This window comes from Myripristis murdjan, chromosome 21, assembly GCF_902150065.1.
Source record: "Myripristis murdjan chromosome 21, fMyrMur1.1, whole genome shotgun sequence".
Classification (NCBI taxonomy): Eukaryota; Metazoa; Chordata; class Actinopteri; order Holocentriformes; family Holocentridae; genus Myripristis; species Myripristis murdjan.
In genome coordinates, this window is record NC_044000.1 from 255,223 (window position 1) to 270,606 (window position 15,384).

General features: G+C 42.7%; 1 protein-coding gene across 3 annotated transcripts in view; it reads right to left on the minus strand.

Moving 5' to 3' along the window:
- The window catches only part of gtdc1 (glycosyltransferase-like domain containing 1), a 123,067-nt gene that overhangs the window by 35,929 nt on the left and 71,754 nt on the right, over positions 1–15,384 (minus strand). For all 3 annotated transcript variants that reach the window (XM_030081221.1, XM_030081222.1, XM_030081223.1), the window contains exon 6: positions 13,971–14,177. In XM_030081221.1, the coding sequence (XP_029937081.1) occupies positions 13,971–14,177 (207 nt within the window). The remainder of the gene's footprint in view (positions 1–13,970; positions 14,178–15,384) is intronic.

The window sequence follows — 15,384 nt, forward strand, 5'->3', positions numbered from 1 at the left end:
AACTGCAAATGATTCAGAACTCGGCTGCCCGGATCATCACCCGCACCAAATCATCCGACCACATCACCCCTGTCCTCATCCAACTTCACTGGCTCCCTGTACAATACCGCATCCAGTACAAAAACCTCCTCCTCACCTTTAAAGCTCTCCATAACCTAGCCCCAACTTACCTCCACGACCTCCTTCATGAATACACTCCCTCCCGCACCCTCCGCTCTTCCTCTACTGGACTCTTAACCATCCCCACGTCACGCCTCAGCACCGTGGGTGCCCGAGCCTTCAGCTGCTCAGCACCCAGGCTCTGGAACTCTCTTCCTCCACATGTAAGACTGTCCGACTCAATCACCACATTTAAAACCCACCTCAAAACTCACCTGTTCAAACTGGCATACTCATTCTAACTGGACACTGTGTTCTTTTCCTGCTTTATGCTGCTTTGTCTTGTCCTAATTTATGTTACTGTCTCTTTTATGCTATGTTTTCGACTCTTTTATGCTTTTATCCTCTGTAAGGTGACCTTGGGTGACATGAAAGGCGCCTCCAAATAAAATGTATTATTATTATTATCTTTAAATAGGGAGGAGCTGTCTTGCGCACCGGCTTGCCAATTAGGCTCATACTGATACATAATAATACAAAATTGTGAAAAACACAAAACAAATTAATGAACATGCCGAATGTATGAAAACATGAAATATATACAAATGGATACAGGAAACCAACATAGTTATAAGATTAAATACTGAACATAGGAGGAGCTCTCCAGGGTGGGGAGTGGCTCTCTGACGTGCACCTCCAATCACCACCAATCATGGAGGAAGCTACAAATGTCACAGAAATATTGAAGAAATTTCAAAGCAATGACAACATATTCAAAGAATAAAGTCCCCTAAATACACAAAGAAAATACACTGACTGAATTAACGAATAGAAATCGCTCCCGGGACGTGAGGAAATATCTGGGTGGGCTTGTTTTAAGATGCGCGTTGGGGGATCAAATGCGTGTATATAAGGATAATGTACTGAATGCGAGACATAAAATAGTATAGTATAGTCTGGCCATTCATGTACAGATCCCACAGGCAGGCAAAAACCAATACAGACAAAAGGGAGTAGGCAATGAATAAGATGGGTAGTTCACCGATCTGTGTACAGGGGAATAAGACTGAGTCCCAGAAAAGACTTCTTTAACAAACCAAATGGAAAGATACGCAAATAGCGGTGAGTGTCGTCTAATATATTATTACGCCCCCCCCCAAAAAAGGACAATGTAATATAAACAATAATACACATAGTGATCACAGGAAGGCTAACCATAGTGATTACAGGAAGACATTTAAAATGAGTTCATCATTTAGTCCCTTAGAGGCCAGGGTCTGGAGGGACAGCAATCTGTTCGATGCCATAGAAACGTAGAGATGTTATGTCATGATGTGCATCATTAAAGTGTACTGCCACTGGATAGTCACGGTCATTTCTGCGGATTGTGCTCTTGTGTTTGCTAATTCATTGCTTTAGTTTTCTAGTGGTTTTGCTGATATATGCCAGTCCACAAGGGCAGCGTAACATGTAGATGACATTGGTGGATGCACATGTGATGACGCTTTTAATTGGAAACTTTTTGCCCGTGTGGGGATGAGAAAAGAAGTGGGTCTTATTTGTGTTGTGGCATTGTGCACAGTTGCCGCAGCGGTAATTCCCCTTGGGCAGTGGAAGCAAGTGTGTCTGTGCGTCCTGGCTGGTGCATCTGGAGCTGGCACAGATCAGGTAGTCTCTTATGTTTTTACCCTGTTTGTTAACAAATAGAGGGGGGTCTTTTAGGATGGAAGAGAGCTCACTGTCTGATGTGCCAGTATTTTTTTGAAAACAGTCCGTATTGTGTAGTGTGTGGAGTATTGTGTGATGCATGTAACTGAGAATTTTTTCTTTTTCTTCTTAGTTTTTTGTAGCAGATCAGAGCGGGTTTTCTTCAAGGCCCGCTCGTATGCTTGGTGGATCCATGGGGATGGATATCCTCGCTGTAGGAATCTGACTTTCATTTCTTCAGCCTTCAACGTGTAGTCCGCTGTGGAATGGCAGATCCTCCTAAGTCGTAGAAATTGGCTGAATGGGAGGCCTTTTTTAAGAGGGGTGGGATGGAAACTGGAGGCCAATAAAAGGGTGTTCTTGTCTGTTTCCTTTTGATATAGTGTGGTTATTATAGAATTCTGGTTTTTCATAACCCACATGTCCAAGAAACTCACTCTGTCATGGCTGTAACTGGAGGTAAACTCCAGTTGCTGTCAAAACTGTCAAGCAGGGTGGTGAAATCTGCGAGCTCCTCAGGAGAACCTTGATAAATGCGAAAAATATCATCTATAAACCTGTACCATCTTATGATTTTAGGAAGATGTGGGTTCTTAATTGGGTTGAAGACACAATTCTTTTCAAAGAAACCAACAAAAAGATTGGCGTAATTCGGTGCACAAATAGTTCCCATGCTGGTGCCTGATGTCTGTAAATAAAAATCTTCCTCAAAACTGAAGTAGTTGTATTTCATAACGAATTTTGCCAGGTTGATTAGCAGTTCATTTGGGGGGGTCGACGTGCTGGCACGGTCCTGCAAGTAGAAGTGCATAATTGTGAGGCCTTCTTCATGAGGTATGTTGGTGTAAAGGCTTGTAATGTCCAGGGTCAATAGGAGAATGTTATCTGGCAGATTGGTAAGGGCCGAGATTTTCTGGATGAAATCTGTGGAGTCTTTAGTGTAGGAGGGAAGTATCTGGACATAAGGTTTAATGAAAAAAATCAACAAATTCAGACAGTGGAGACAAAAGTGAGTCTGTCTGTGCAACAATAGGGCGACCTGGGGGATTTATTAGTGATTTGTGTACTTTGGGCAAAGTGTAGAAAACAGGTGTTATGGGGTGTTTGCAGTATAGGAAATCAAACTCCGAGTCGGAGATCCATCCCTTACTTTTGGCCTCTTGGAGGTATGAGAACACCTCTTGCTGGAAGGGAACAATTGGGTCATGATTAAGTTTCTTGTAAAAATGTGTATTGGACAACTGTGAGAGGATCTCAGTCCTATACTTGTCTAGATCTTGAATGCAGATGCCACCACCCTTATCAGCCGGTTTAATCACAATGTCTTTGCCATTCATAAGTTCATGAAGGGCGTTTTTCTCGCCAGTAGTTAAGTTAGGGGGGCTTCTGTGCGTTTTGGAGATTTCCTGCATGATCTCCTGTTCAACTAGTCTACAAAAGGTGTTTATAGATGCATTGTTCGTGTTGGGGCAAAAGGTGCTTTTGGCTCTAAAGGCCAGTGCGTAATTTTCAGAGACTGGGCACCTGTCTTTCGCAGCAAAAAAGTGGCGCAGCTTAATTTGTCTGAAGCATTTGAAAAGGTCCACTTTTAAACGGAACGCGTTCAGTCCACTGTTTGGGACAAAAGAAAGTCCCTTGGACAGAAGAGATATCTGGGAATCAGATAGCTGTTTGGAGGAGATGTTAATTACCGTGTCCGTCAGTGGCTGCGGGTCCACGGCCGGCGTGCAGGTCCTTTTGGCCCGCCTGCCACGTCTGCATTTCTTCTTGGGTTGTGGTCCTGTTTCCCCCGACTCTGTAAAAAAGGATTACTCGGTGGGATCCCAGAGTCACTATCAAACGTGAAGTCACTTTCCATGGAGGAGTCGTTCTGACTGATATCTCTCCAGTGGTCCGGTGTGGGTCCGTGTCTGCGGGGTCTGAACGCACCTGTGCGTGACCGTGTTGTAGTGGGTGCCTGGGGGGAGGGAGTGCGCATCTCGGTCTCCCAGTGATAAACTTCATTCCGTTGGTAGTCCTCAGTGTCCTGCTTGTACTTTTTCAGCTTAATGTTCAGTAGCTTCTCCTTGTATCCTTTTATTGTCTCTTTTAAGGAGCTCTCAATTGAGCCAAATGTAGATCCAAACTTGTCTCTCAACTCTCATTCTGTTTTTTCAATCTCCGTTTTCACTGTTTTTGCTTCTGTGGATACTTGGTCAATGATTAAGAGCATCAGGTCTAGGGAGCATTTGTTCAAAATCTCTCCCCATTTCTTGGTGAAATTTTCGTCGGATTTCCCTATTGTTGGGGCCTTTTGAATGCGTAGGCCTCGAGGGATCCTCTTGTTCCGCCAGTATTCACTTAGGGTGGAACCATGCATGACCAAGCGTGTTTCTTTGTGATAGTCTCTCTAGCCTCACTTTTATGTCTTCAGAGGAGTTCATGCTTTTTATGTGAACAGTAGGGAAAAGGATCCTCTGTGCGTCCTCGCTGGAGAATTCAAATGTCTCTGCGCAGTTGTCTGTGAGGCTGTTGATTTCTTGGAAGGAACTCATGATGAATCAACATGGAGAGGTGTCTCCGCACATCCGTTTTTTCATGTGCGTCGGACTGGGAGAGGTGGGTCCTGACTCTAGTGTTAAAGGAGGAGGAATCCCGCACACTGAATAACTTCAGGGTTCATACACTTTTTTCATGGTCAAATTCAAGCACTTTTCAAGGACCTTCAAGGTAAATTTTTTCAGGTTTTCCAGTACCATTAAAGGAGAAATCCGGTATATATATATCCTTTGTTTTGTTTTTTTTTAATACTGCATACAGGAAATACAGGAATGCAGTATTAAAAATCAGAAAAACAGAAAAAAAACAGAGGGAAAAAAGAAAACAGCTTCTACAGCTAGAAGTATTTAGTCTGCCCTCTCCTTATACAGTAGATGTATGGTATAGGTAGATCCCCCTAAGGGAAAATTCAAAATTGACATAACAATTGCATAAGTAAAATAAGATTAAAAAAAATAGATTACATTAAATGAACAAGAAAACCATTTAAGAATATTATATAATAATAATAATAATAATAACAATAAATATGTCAATATAATTCATATATATTATTAATATACTGTATCAATATGGTTCATAGATAGATAGCATAAAAATAGAGAGAGAGAGAGAGAGAGAGAGAGAGAGAGAGAGAGAGAGAGAGAGAGAGAGAGAGAGAGCTTGCTGCTTTGGTATACGTCTTGCGCTCCAGTAGCCAAGCGGTGTCTACTCTTATGTCTATCATCTTATGGGCTAACATCAGCTGTGCTTCAATTCTAAGTTGTGGGAAGTTCCTGCAGTTTACTGTTGAGAAACGCAGGCTTTGTTCTTAACTTAGCCCTTAATAATTGTCACTAATTGACACTGCCATTCAGACACATCACATAGTGCTTCTACATTTAGGTCTAGCATGCAGCTAATGGTTAGCCACAGTGGTGTAGTCTAGTTTATTCTAGTGGGTTAACACACACACACACACACACACACACACACACACACACACACACACACACACACACACACACACACACACACAGGCTCCCTTTCTGAAATGTTAACGTTAGCTCCAGCTGTAGTGTCCCCCGAAAAATGGTCAAAAAGAGCCGCTTCGTAACACAGAGAAGGCGACATTATGAACGGGAAAGTGAACGTTATGTCAAAAAAACATACTGGTACGTATCTTTGCGCATTTTAAGTGGTTATACGGAAATGCGGGACATTTTCTAGTGGGTATACGCAGTATACCTGCGTATCACGTAGACTACACCACTGGTTAGCCAACAAATCACACATGTAGGGCTAGTCATCTCTGTGACTTACTTTTCATGACTCGAGAGTGCTGACTCTCCCATAGCGAAAAGTTGAAGCTTCTTTTTGCATATTTTGCAGCATGCTACACGTGGATTTGGTCCATGTTTTATCCACTGTTTCTACTTTTCATTGCCCAGCCAACGTTCATTAAAACGGCAACCTCCCGGCACGTTGGTCGCATACTGCTGCATTGCCCTCTTGTTGGGGGCGTGACTCATGACAATCAATCCAGCTCTTGTGAAACCCATCAGAGCGTGAGCTGTGAAGGCGTCATTTTTAATCCGACTTATTTTATTTCTCTCCATTTAATAAGTGGTCCATTTAGTCAGACCAGAAATATGGTAACAATTTCAAGCATTCAAGCATTTACAAGCACGTTACCCAAAATTCAAGCATTTTTCAAACCTTGAAAACATAACATTAAAATCCAAGCATTTTCAAGGTTTTCAAGCACCCGTACGAACCCTGTAACTTGCAAAAAGTGTTTAATGTGTGACGTTTCGGTCCTTTGACCTTCTTCAGACAAATGCCGAACGGTGGCAAGAAGCCATCTTTAAATAGGGAGGAGCTGTCTTGCGCACCGGCTTGCCAATTAGGCTCATACTGATACATAATAATACAAAATTGTGAAAAACACAAAACAAATTAATGAACATGCCGAATGTATGAAAACATGAAATATATACAAATGGATACAGGAAACCAACATAGTTATAAGATTAAATACTGAACACAGGAGGAACTCTCCAAGGTGGGTAGTGGCTCTCTGACGCGCACTTCCAATCACCTGGGAATGGAGGAAGCTAAAAATGTCACAAAAATATTGAAGAAATTTCAAGCAACAGTGCAAAATGTAAATTCTTCAATTTTTCAGCTGGTCTTAAAATGTTGATCAGGAGTGTATACACACACACACACACACACACACACATATACATATATATACGTGTGTGAGTACACACACACACACACACACACACACACATATACACATATGTACGTGTGTGAGTACACACACACACACACACACACACACACACACACACACATATACACTACCAGTCAAAAGTTTGGACACACCTTCTCATTCAATGTTTTTTCTTTATTTTTACTACTTTCTACATTGTAGATACATACTGAAGACATCAGATATATGAAGCAAGATATATGGAATTATGTAGTAAAGAAAAAAATTGTTAAATAACTAAATATGTTTTCTAATTCAGATTCCTCAAAGTAGCCTCTCTTTGCTTTGTTGACAGCGCTGCAAACCTTTGGCCTTCTCTCAATGAACTTCATAATGGAGTCACCTGAAATGGTTTTCACTTTACAGGTGTGCCCTGTCAGAGTTCATTTGTGGAATTTCTTGCCTTCTTAATGGGGTTGGACCATCAGTTGTGTTGTGCAGAAGTCAGGTTGGTACACAGCCCTGACAGCCCTATTTGACAACTGTTAGAATTCCTATTATGGCAAGAACCAATCAGCTAAGTAAAGAGAAACAACAGTCGATCATTACTTTAACTGAACGTCAGTCAGTCCGGAAAATTGCAAAAACTTTGAATGTGTCCCCAAGTGCAGTCGCAAAAACAATCAAGCGCTACGATGGAACTGGCTCACATGAGGACCGTCCCAGGAAAGGAAGACCAAGAGTCACCTCTGCTGCTGAGGATAAGTTCATCTGAGTCACCAGCCTCAGAAATGGCGAGTTAACAGCACCTCAGATTAGAGCCCAGATAAATGCCACACAGAGTTCTAGTGGCAGACACATCTCTACATCAACTGTGCAGAGGAGACTGCGCGAATCAGGCCTTTATGGTCAAATAGCTGCTAAGAAACCACTACTAAGGAAAAGCAACAAGCAGAAGAGATTTGGAAATCTGTACACACACACACACACACACACACACACACACACACACACACGTGTGTATATTTACACTACTCACAAAAAGTTAGGGATATTCGGCTTTTGGGTGAAATTTCAGGATGAACCTAAAATGCATTATAACCTTTACAGGTGAACTTAATGTGACCTTCTGTAAACTTTTGAATGCACATGTCCAACTGTTCAGTGTTTCAGTACCTTTTGCACAAGTTGCTGTTCTCTAACAAGGAGCTTAACGGTAAAATTCACAACAGGTGTTTGATCCATGAAGCAACCAATAAATTTCCTGGTTCAATTAGAATCGGTATTTAAACAGTCCTCCTCATCATGCTGTTCACATTTTGACAACATGAGACCAAGACGACACCTAACAATTGATCAGCAGCACCTCGCCATTGCGAGGCTTCAAACAGGATGTTCTCAGAAGGAAGTGGCCACTGAGCTTACAGTGTCACAGAGTGTCATCAGCAGGTTGCAACAGAGATACAGAGAGACTGGAAGAGTCACAGAAAGGCATAGAAGTGGACGTCCTTTGGCCACATCCCACACTGATGACCGCTTCATTGTGAACAGTGCCCTGCGGAACCGGATGATGAATGCCATTCAACTCCAGGCACATTTAAGGGAGGTGAGAGGCACCCAAGTGTCACGTCAGACCATTCGAAACTAGGGGTGGGTTAAAATATCGATATTTTCGATATTGTATTGATACACATGTGTAGAAAAGATAATCAATACATAAATCCCAGCATCGATATTTTAAAATGCAATAGATTTTACCCGTTCGGTGTTTTTGTTTGGTTAACCTCTTTAGTCTCGCGTGGTTTAGTGCTTCGCGCACCGTTATTGCAGTCAGATCTCGCGAGATCCAGGCCATCCGCTTCAGAGAGATGAGAGAGAGTCTGGCCTGGGGTCCGTTTCCCAAAGCAGGTTTAGTGAAAACTCTGACTCTGTTAACCCTGATATGAGGGAAACTCTGAGTTTCTCTCTGTGTCCACCCTCTTTCAGCCACACACGGTATTTAACTTCCTCATTCATTCTGTCAGCAGGCGAGTTTTAGCGTGGCATATTAGTTCTGCCGTCTGTTATTTAAAATAACAATAATAAAAAAACAGTCGGTAGGCCTTTATTATTAGTCCATTAATAGTTAGGTGGCGACTTTTTTCAGGAACATGACATGTCCTTTCGACAACGATCCCGTGGATGAAGGTGCAGTGTTACTGCACAGAGAATTAAATATTCGTCGGGAGATGGTTATAAGACCGCGCGTAGATATTTTAGCATTTCCACACAATTATCTTTTTGAGTGTTACCGTTTCACATCACAGTCGATCATCTATATACACAACATAATCTGTCCTTACATTAGCTGCCAAGTGCGCTTCTCCCCCGCGGGATTGCACCTGAATGAAATAAATGAGGCTACCGTTCAAGCCGCTTCCCCTGTAATATTATTGTGATTGCAACGGACTATATTTAAACTTACGCATTGACCCGAGCAGCAGTGTTCTCCCACGGCGTCTCCCTCTCCTGTGCCGCTGCAGCGGTGTTGCGGTGTTTAAAAAACATGTTCAAATTCTCTGTATGAATCCATTAACCCAACTGGGGTGAAAGACGCAGCCCGACGCTTCCCCGTTGCCATGGTGACTCGTCAAATTGGAAACTAAGAGTTTACTATCTCAGAGAGAGTAAATCAACTCAGAGTTCAGGGTAAGACTCGGAGTTTGTTGAACCTGCTTCGTGAAACGGACCCCTGGTCTGGTCTGATCTGGGTCTGGGTCTGGGTCTAGCCTGATCTGATCTGGTCTGGGTCTAGTGTCTGTTTACATTTTTTATTATTATTGTTTACATTGGTTGGCTGCTGGTGATTTGAGTTCTTTACACACTGGTAATAGGTGTTAACCAGGTTAAACATGTGCATTGCATGCACCATGAGCCAGATGTACCAACCCAAAAACTGTTTGCACTACTATTTCAGTAAAAAGTACATGATGTTTTATAACTATTTGTTTAATGGTCAGTTGTTTCTTAATACAAATATGAATATTTAATTATGCACCAGGTTAGAGGATACTTTTACAATTGAATTTACAGCATTAGTTCTTTGAGAATCTCTTCCATTACCAAAGCAAAATTGGTGTTATAACTAAAATATCGATTTCGAATCGTATCGGAAATCGTATCGACTTGGAACCTAGTGTATCGGAATCGTATCGTATCGGGAGGTCAGTGGCGATACCCAGCCCTATTCGAAACCGTTTACATCGGCATGGTCTACGTGCTAGACGACCTGCAAGGGTACCTGACCACACCACCAGGCACAGAAGTCATCGTCTTGCATGGGCCAGGGAGCACTTACGCTGGACGAGGGACCAGTCGGCCTCAATGCTGTTCTCTGATGAAAGCCGATTCATGTTGAGCAGAAATGATGGCCGCCAACGATGTTGGAGACGTCAAGGAGAGTGCTATGCATCAGCCACTGTTGTCACCAGACGAGCCTTTGGTGGTGGTGGTGTTACTGTGTGGGCAGGTGTGTCTAGTCAGTACAGAACTGCCCTACACTTTGTGAATGGTACAGTGACAAGCCCATACTACCTGAATAACATCTTTAATCCAGTATATATTTTGTGAGTAGTGTATATATACACTACTCACAAAAAGTTAGGGATATTTGGCTTTTGGGTGAAATTTATGGAAAATGGAAAAGTTCACGCTACAGTGATATTATATCATGAAAGTAGGGCATTTAAGTAGAAGCATACACTGGTGATTTCCTCATCTCAAACAATTTCTTGAAACAAAAGTCAACAACAGTGGTGGATATACCACAGCAAAAAATGTCAGTGTCTCAATAACTTGTCATGTGCCCTTGAGCATCAATTACAGCTTGACAACGACGTCTCATGCTGTTCACACGTCGAGTTATTGTCTGCTGAGGCATGGCATCCCACTCTTCTTGAAGGGCGGCCCTCAGGACATTGAGGTTCTGGGGTACAGAGCTCCGAGCCTCTACACGGCGACTCAGCTGATCCCATAGGTTTTCTATGGGATGCAGGTTTGGAGAAAGTGCAGGCCACTCCATTTGAGGTACCCCAGTCTCCAGCAGCCATTCCCTAATGATACGACCTCGATGAGCTGAAGCATCAAACACCTGATGTGAATTTTGCCGTTAAAGTCCTTGTTAGAGAACAGCAACTTGTGCAAAAAGTACTGAAACATTGAACAGTTGGACATGTGCATTCAAAAGTTTACAGAAGGTCACATTAAGTTCACCTGTAAAGGTTATAATGCATTTTAGGTTCATCCTGAAATTTCACCCGAAAGCCGAATAACCCTAACTTTTTGTGAGTAGTGTATATATATAAATATATAAATATATATATATATATATATATATATATATATATATATATATATATATATATATGTACACACACGTACACACACACACACATATCTATCTATCTATATATATCTACATCTATCTATCTATCTATCTATCTATATATATATATGTATTAACAACAATAACTTGACATTTTGCTCAGGTGCCTCCCATTTCTCTTGATCATTGCTGAGATATTTCTACACCTTGAATAGAGTCCAGATTGTCCTGATTAAATTGATTGGACATGATTTGGAAAGGCACACACCTCTAGAAAGCCTCACAGCTGATAATGCATATCTGAACAAAAACCAAGCCATGAGGTCAAAGGAACCGGCCGCAGAGCTCAGAGACAGGATTGTTGCAAGGCACAGATCTGGGGACGGCCACAAGAAAATGACTACTGCACTGAAGGTTCCCAAGAGCACAGTGGCCTCCATAATTCTCAAATGGAAGAAGTTGCCTGGCCAAACTGAGCAATCGTGGTAGAAGGGCCTTTGTAAAAAGGTTACCAAGCCAACCCAATGGTCACTCTGACTAAGCTCCAGCGATCCTGTGTGGAGATGGGACAAAGTTCTAGAAGGACAACCATCACTGCGGCCCTCCACCGATCTGGGCTGTATGGCAGAGTGGCTAGACAGAAACCTCTCCTCAGTGCAAAACACATGAAAGCCTGTTTGGAGTTTGCAAAATAAAAAAAAAAAAGCACCTGAAGGCTTCTCAGACTGTGAGACAAGTTTCTCTGGTCTGATGAAACCAAGATTGATCTGTTTGGCCTCAATTCCAAACATTATGTCTGGAGGAAACCAGGCACCACTCATCACCTGCCCAATACCATCCCAACAGTGAAGCATGGTGGTGGCAGCATCATGCTGTGGGGGTGTTTTTCAGCAGCAGGGACTGGGAGACTGCTCAGGGTTGAGGGAAAGCTGAATGGAGCAAAGTACAGAGATATCCTCAATGAAAACCTGTTTCACAGCGCTTAGGACCTCAGACAGGGCTGAAGTGTCACCTTCCAATATGACAATGACCCTAAGCACACAGCCAAGATAATACAGCAGTGGCTTAGGGACAACTTTGTGAATGTCCTAGAGTGGCCCAGCCAGAGCCCTGACTTGAACCCTATTGAACATCTCTGGAGAGACCTGAAATGGCTGTCCACCGACGGTCCCTATCAAATCTGGCCGAACTAGAGAGAATTTTGAAAAGAAGAATGGCAGAAAATCCCCCTATCAAGGTGTGCAAAGCTACTTGTGTCATACCCCAAAAAAACTTGAGGCTGTGATTGCTGCCAAAGGTCCTTCAAATAAGTACTGAGTAAAGGGTCTGAATACTTACAGTCATGGACGAAAGTATTGGCACCCTGGAATTTTTCCAGAAAATACACAATTGCTCCCAGAAATTGTTGCAATTACAAATGTTTTTGGTATACACATGTTTATTTCCTTTATGTGCATTGGAACAACACAAAAAGGCAAAAGAAAAATGTCAAATTTGACATCATTTTACACAAAATTCCAAAAATGGACTGGACAAAACTATTGGCACCCTTTTAAAACTATGGGTAAATCATTTTATTTCAAGCATGTGATGCTTGTTTAAACTCACCTGTGGCAAGTAACAGGTGCTGGCAATATAGAAATCACACCTGAAGCCACTTAGAATGTATAAATGTTGACTCAACCTTTGTGTTGTGTGCCTGTGTGTGTCACACAGAGCATGGAGATGAGAAAGAAGAGCCGAGAAATTGTGGAAAAGTATGAACAATCTCAAGGTTACAAGACCATCTCCAGAGATCTTGAAGTTCCTTTGTCCACGGTGAGCAATATAATCAAGAAGTTTATAACCCATGGAATTGTGGCTAATCTCCCTTGACGTGGTGCCAATATTTTCCATGTCAACATGATATTTCAGTTTTTTCTTTTTAATAAATTTACAAAAATCTGCAATTCTGTTTTCACTTTGTCATTATGGGGTACTGAGTGTAGATTAATGAGAGAAAAATTAATTTAAACGATTGTAGCATCCGGCTGCAACATAACAAAAGTGAAAAAAGTGAAGGGGGTCTGAATACTTTCTGAAAGCACTGTACATATGATTATACAATTATACACACACATATTCCAGGAACAAGATGTGACATCTCTGTCCAGAGGAGCGCAGTCCTCGGACCCAAGCTTGAGGGAGACACACGACCACCCAATGGGGCAAGTGGGGAATTTTCTGTCTTTATATGTATATAAAATAATTAAGAGCTCATCACTGAATGGCTGCTGTGTGAATATGGTCTATTTCCTCGATTTGCTTAAGTGCATGGCTAGCCAGCCAGTCTGGAATGGACTTTACCCACCTGTCACTCAGATAAGACACACCCCTAATTATCCATAATTTTAAGCCTTAATACAAATAGGAATTGCCTCCATCTGTGCAGCTACAGTCAACATATCTACCATTGTAGCAGGCAAAATGTCGGTATTTAATTACATAATTATTTTTGCATTTGTTCATTTAGTTTCCACCCTCCATCTACAGGGTTGGAACATACAGACACCACTGTGCACCTATATGCAAACAATATGAGTATTAGAGATTTTTTTTTTTTTTTCAGCGATTCCATTAATCTAACTCAATGCAATGCCATACCATGCTAAGACAGGCAAAACACATCAAGTGTGCTGGGTCAATGTGTTTCTCAACTTTGCAAATCCTTTCAGGTATTTCCGTATGCTATGTGCTGTTACATGCGATATACTACATGCTGTGTGTCAGTGTTTCCCCCAGAATTATAGTCTTGTCAGTACTCAAAAGTCTCTGAAGCATTAAGGGCCGATAAAACTCTGCACTAAAATCCAGACTAGCTTTATATGGCAGGGTGACTCACTACAACTATTAAATGGTAGGCAAATGCTGCTGTGTGAATGCAAATATGTTAAGATATGATTCTCCAGGGGGAATCAGGTCAGACCAGCAGCAAATGAGGACTTAACAAATACAACATAAATACAAAAACACAACACTAAATATCCAATAAATAGACTTTTTACATGAAAAGGCATAACTTACCACCTGTGAGGCCAGACAATATGCAGAGGTTTAGTCTGACCCTCTACTCCTTTAATCCCCTTCGCCATCACATCCTTCTCCCCCTCAGCTCCTTGGTTCTCAGGATTAGAAGGGGATCGCCATAGATCCTCCTCTTGGTCCAATTTGCCCCTCCCTGGTTCTGGATTGAGGCACACATCTCTGGCCTGTGAAGCTAGCTCCTCAGGCCTTTTTGGAGTCATTAAAAAAAACAAAACAAAACAAAAAAAACTCATGAAACTGAAAACATCAAAGAATAGCTGTTGAAAATTAGCTATGACAATATACACACATATAAAACAAACTAATGGCATCCCTTTTAACTTTCATGTGACACTCACATAAGAAGAATATAGCTTTCTCTATCCATCTATATATGCACATATACAGGGTTTCCTCTAGGATTTTTTGAAACTGTGGGGGAGGGCTTCAGCGTCGTTGACCACACGTGAACCACTGCCCCAGCTATGGGTAAATAGTGAAGACCTCAACGGTGGACCAGGCGGAAGGTGGTGGCTGTAAGAAGCACCACAACGGCTGGGAAGGCGGAGGAAATCAGATGTGTTTCGCAGTCCCCAGACAGACTGGAGCTCTGGTAGCCTCCTGCAACTGTGGAAGAGTGCCGGTCATCTTGGGTCTCCCTAGCCACCGGAATCCACCCTTCTACAGGTAAGCAGTGCTACTGAGGAACGCGCATCCCCCGTGGCACTGCGTAGGTCTCCACTTTGACCTCAGTGCCATACCACCTGGAACCATAACGTGGAACCCAAGTCTGACAGCAATGGGGTGTCTGGCAACGGGGGCAGATTTGAATGAACTGAAAGCCTCTAGTCAGACCCCTGCACGGCAGCGGCACAGGGCTATCATGGTCGCTAGCAGCTGGGACTGAGTGGCAGCTGGTCTCGGCAGACCCCTGTGTGACTGAGCAGCCCTGTTTAGGACCGCACTGCTCACCCCAAATGGGGAGGGGCCTAGAAATTGCTCACTCAATACACTCAAGGACTTGCTGGAAAGCATCCGTAAGGCACACAGGGCAACCCTAAACAATCCCTCATCCAGCTCCCTCAGGCTGCAGTGGCAGGTACGTCACAGGGAATTCCAAAAGACCATGCGGACCCTGCAAAATGAATGGTGGACCCGGAAGGCTCAGGAAATACAAAGGTATGCAGACAAAAAGAACATGCACAACTTCTACAACCCATAAAAAGTATCTATGGCCCAAGAAACTGCTCTGTCACACCCTTGAAAACAGCAGATGGTGTCATACTCCTGAAGGACCAAAAACCAGATCCTGTTGAGGTGGGCTGAACACTTCCTCCTCAACCAACACTCTACTACAGATAGCACAATCCTTGAAGAACTCCCTGAACGCCCCCACATCCACAACCTCAGCCAG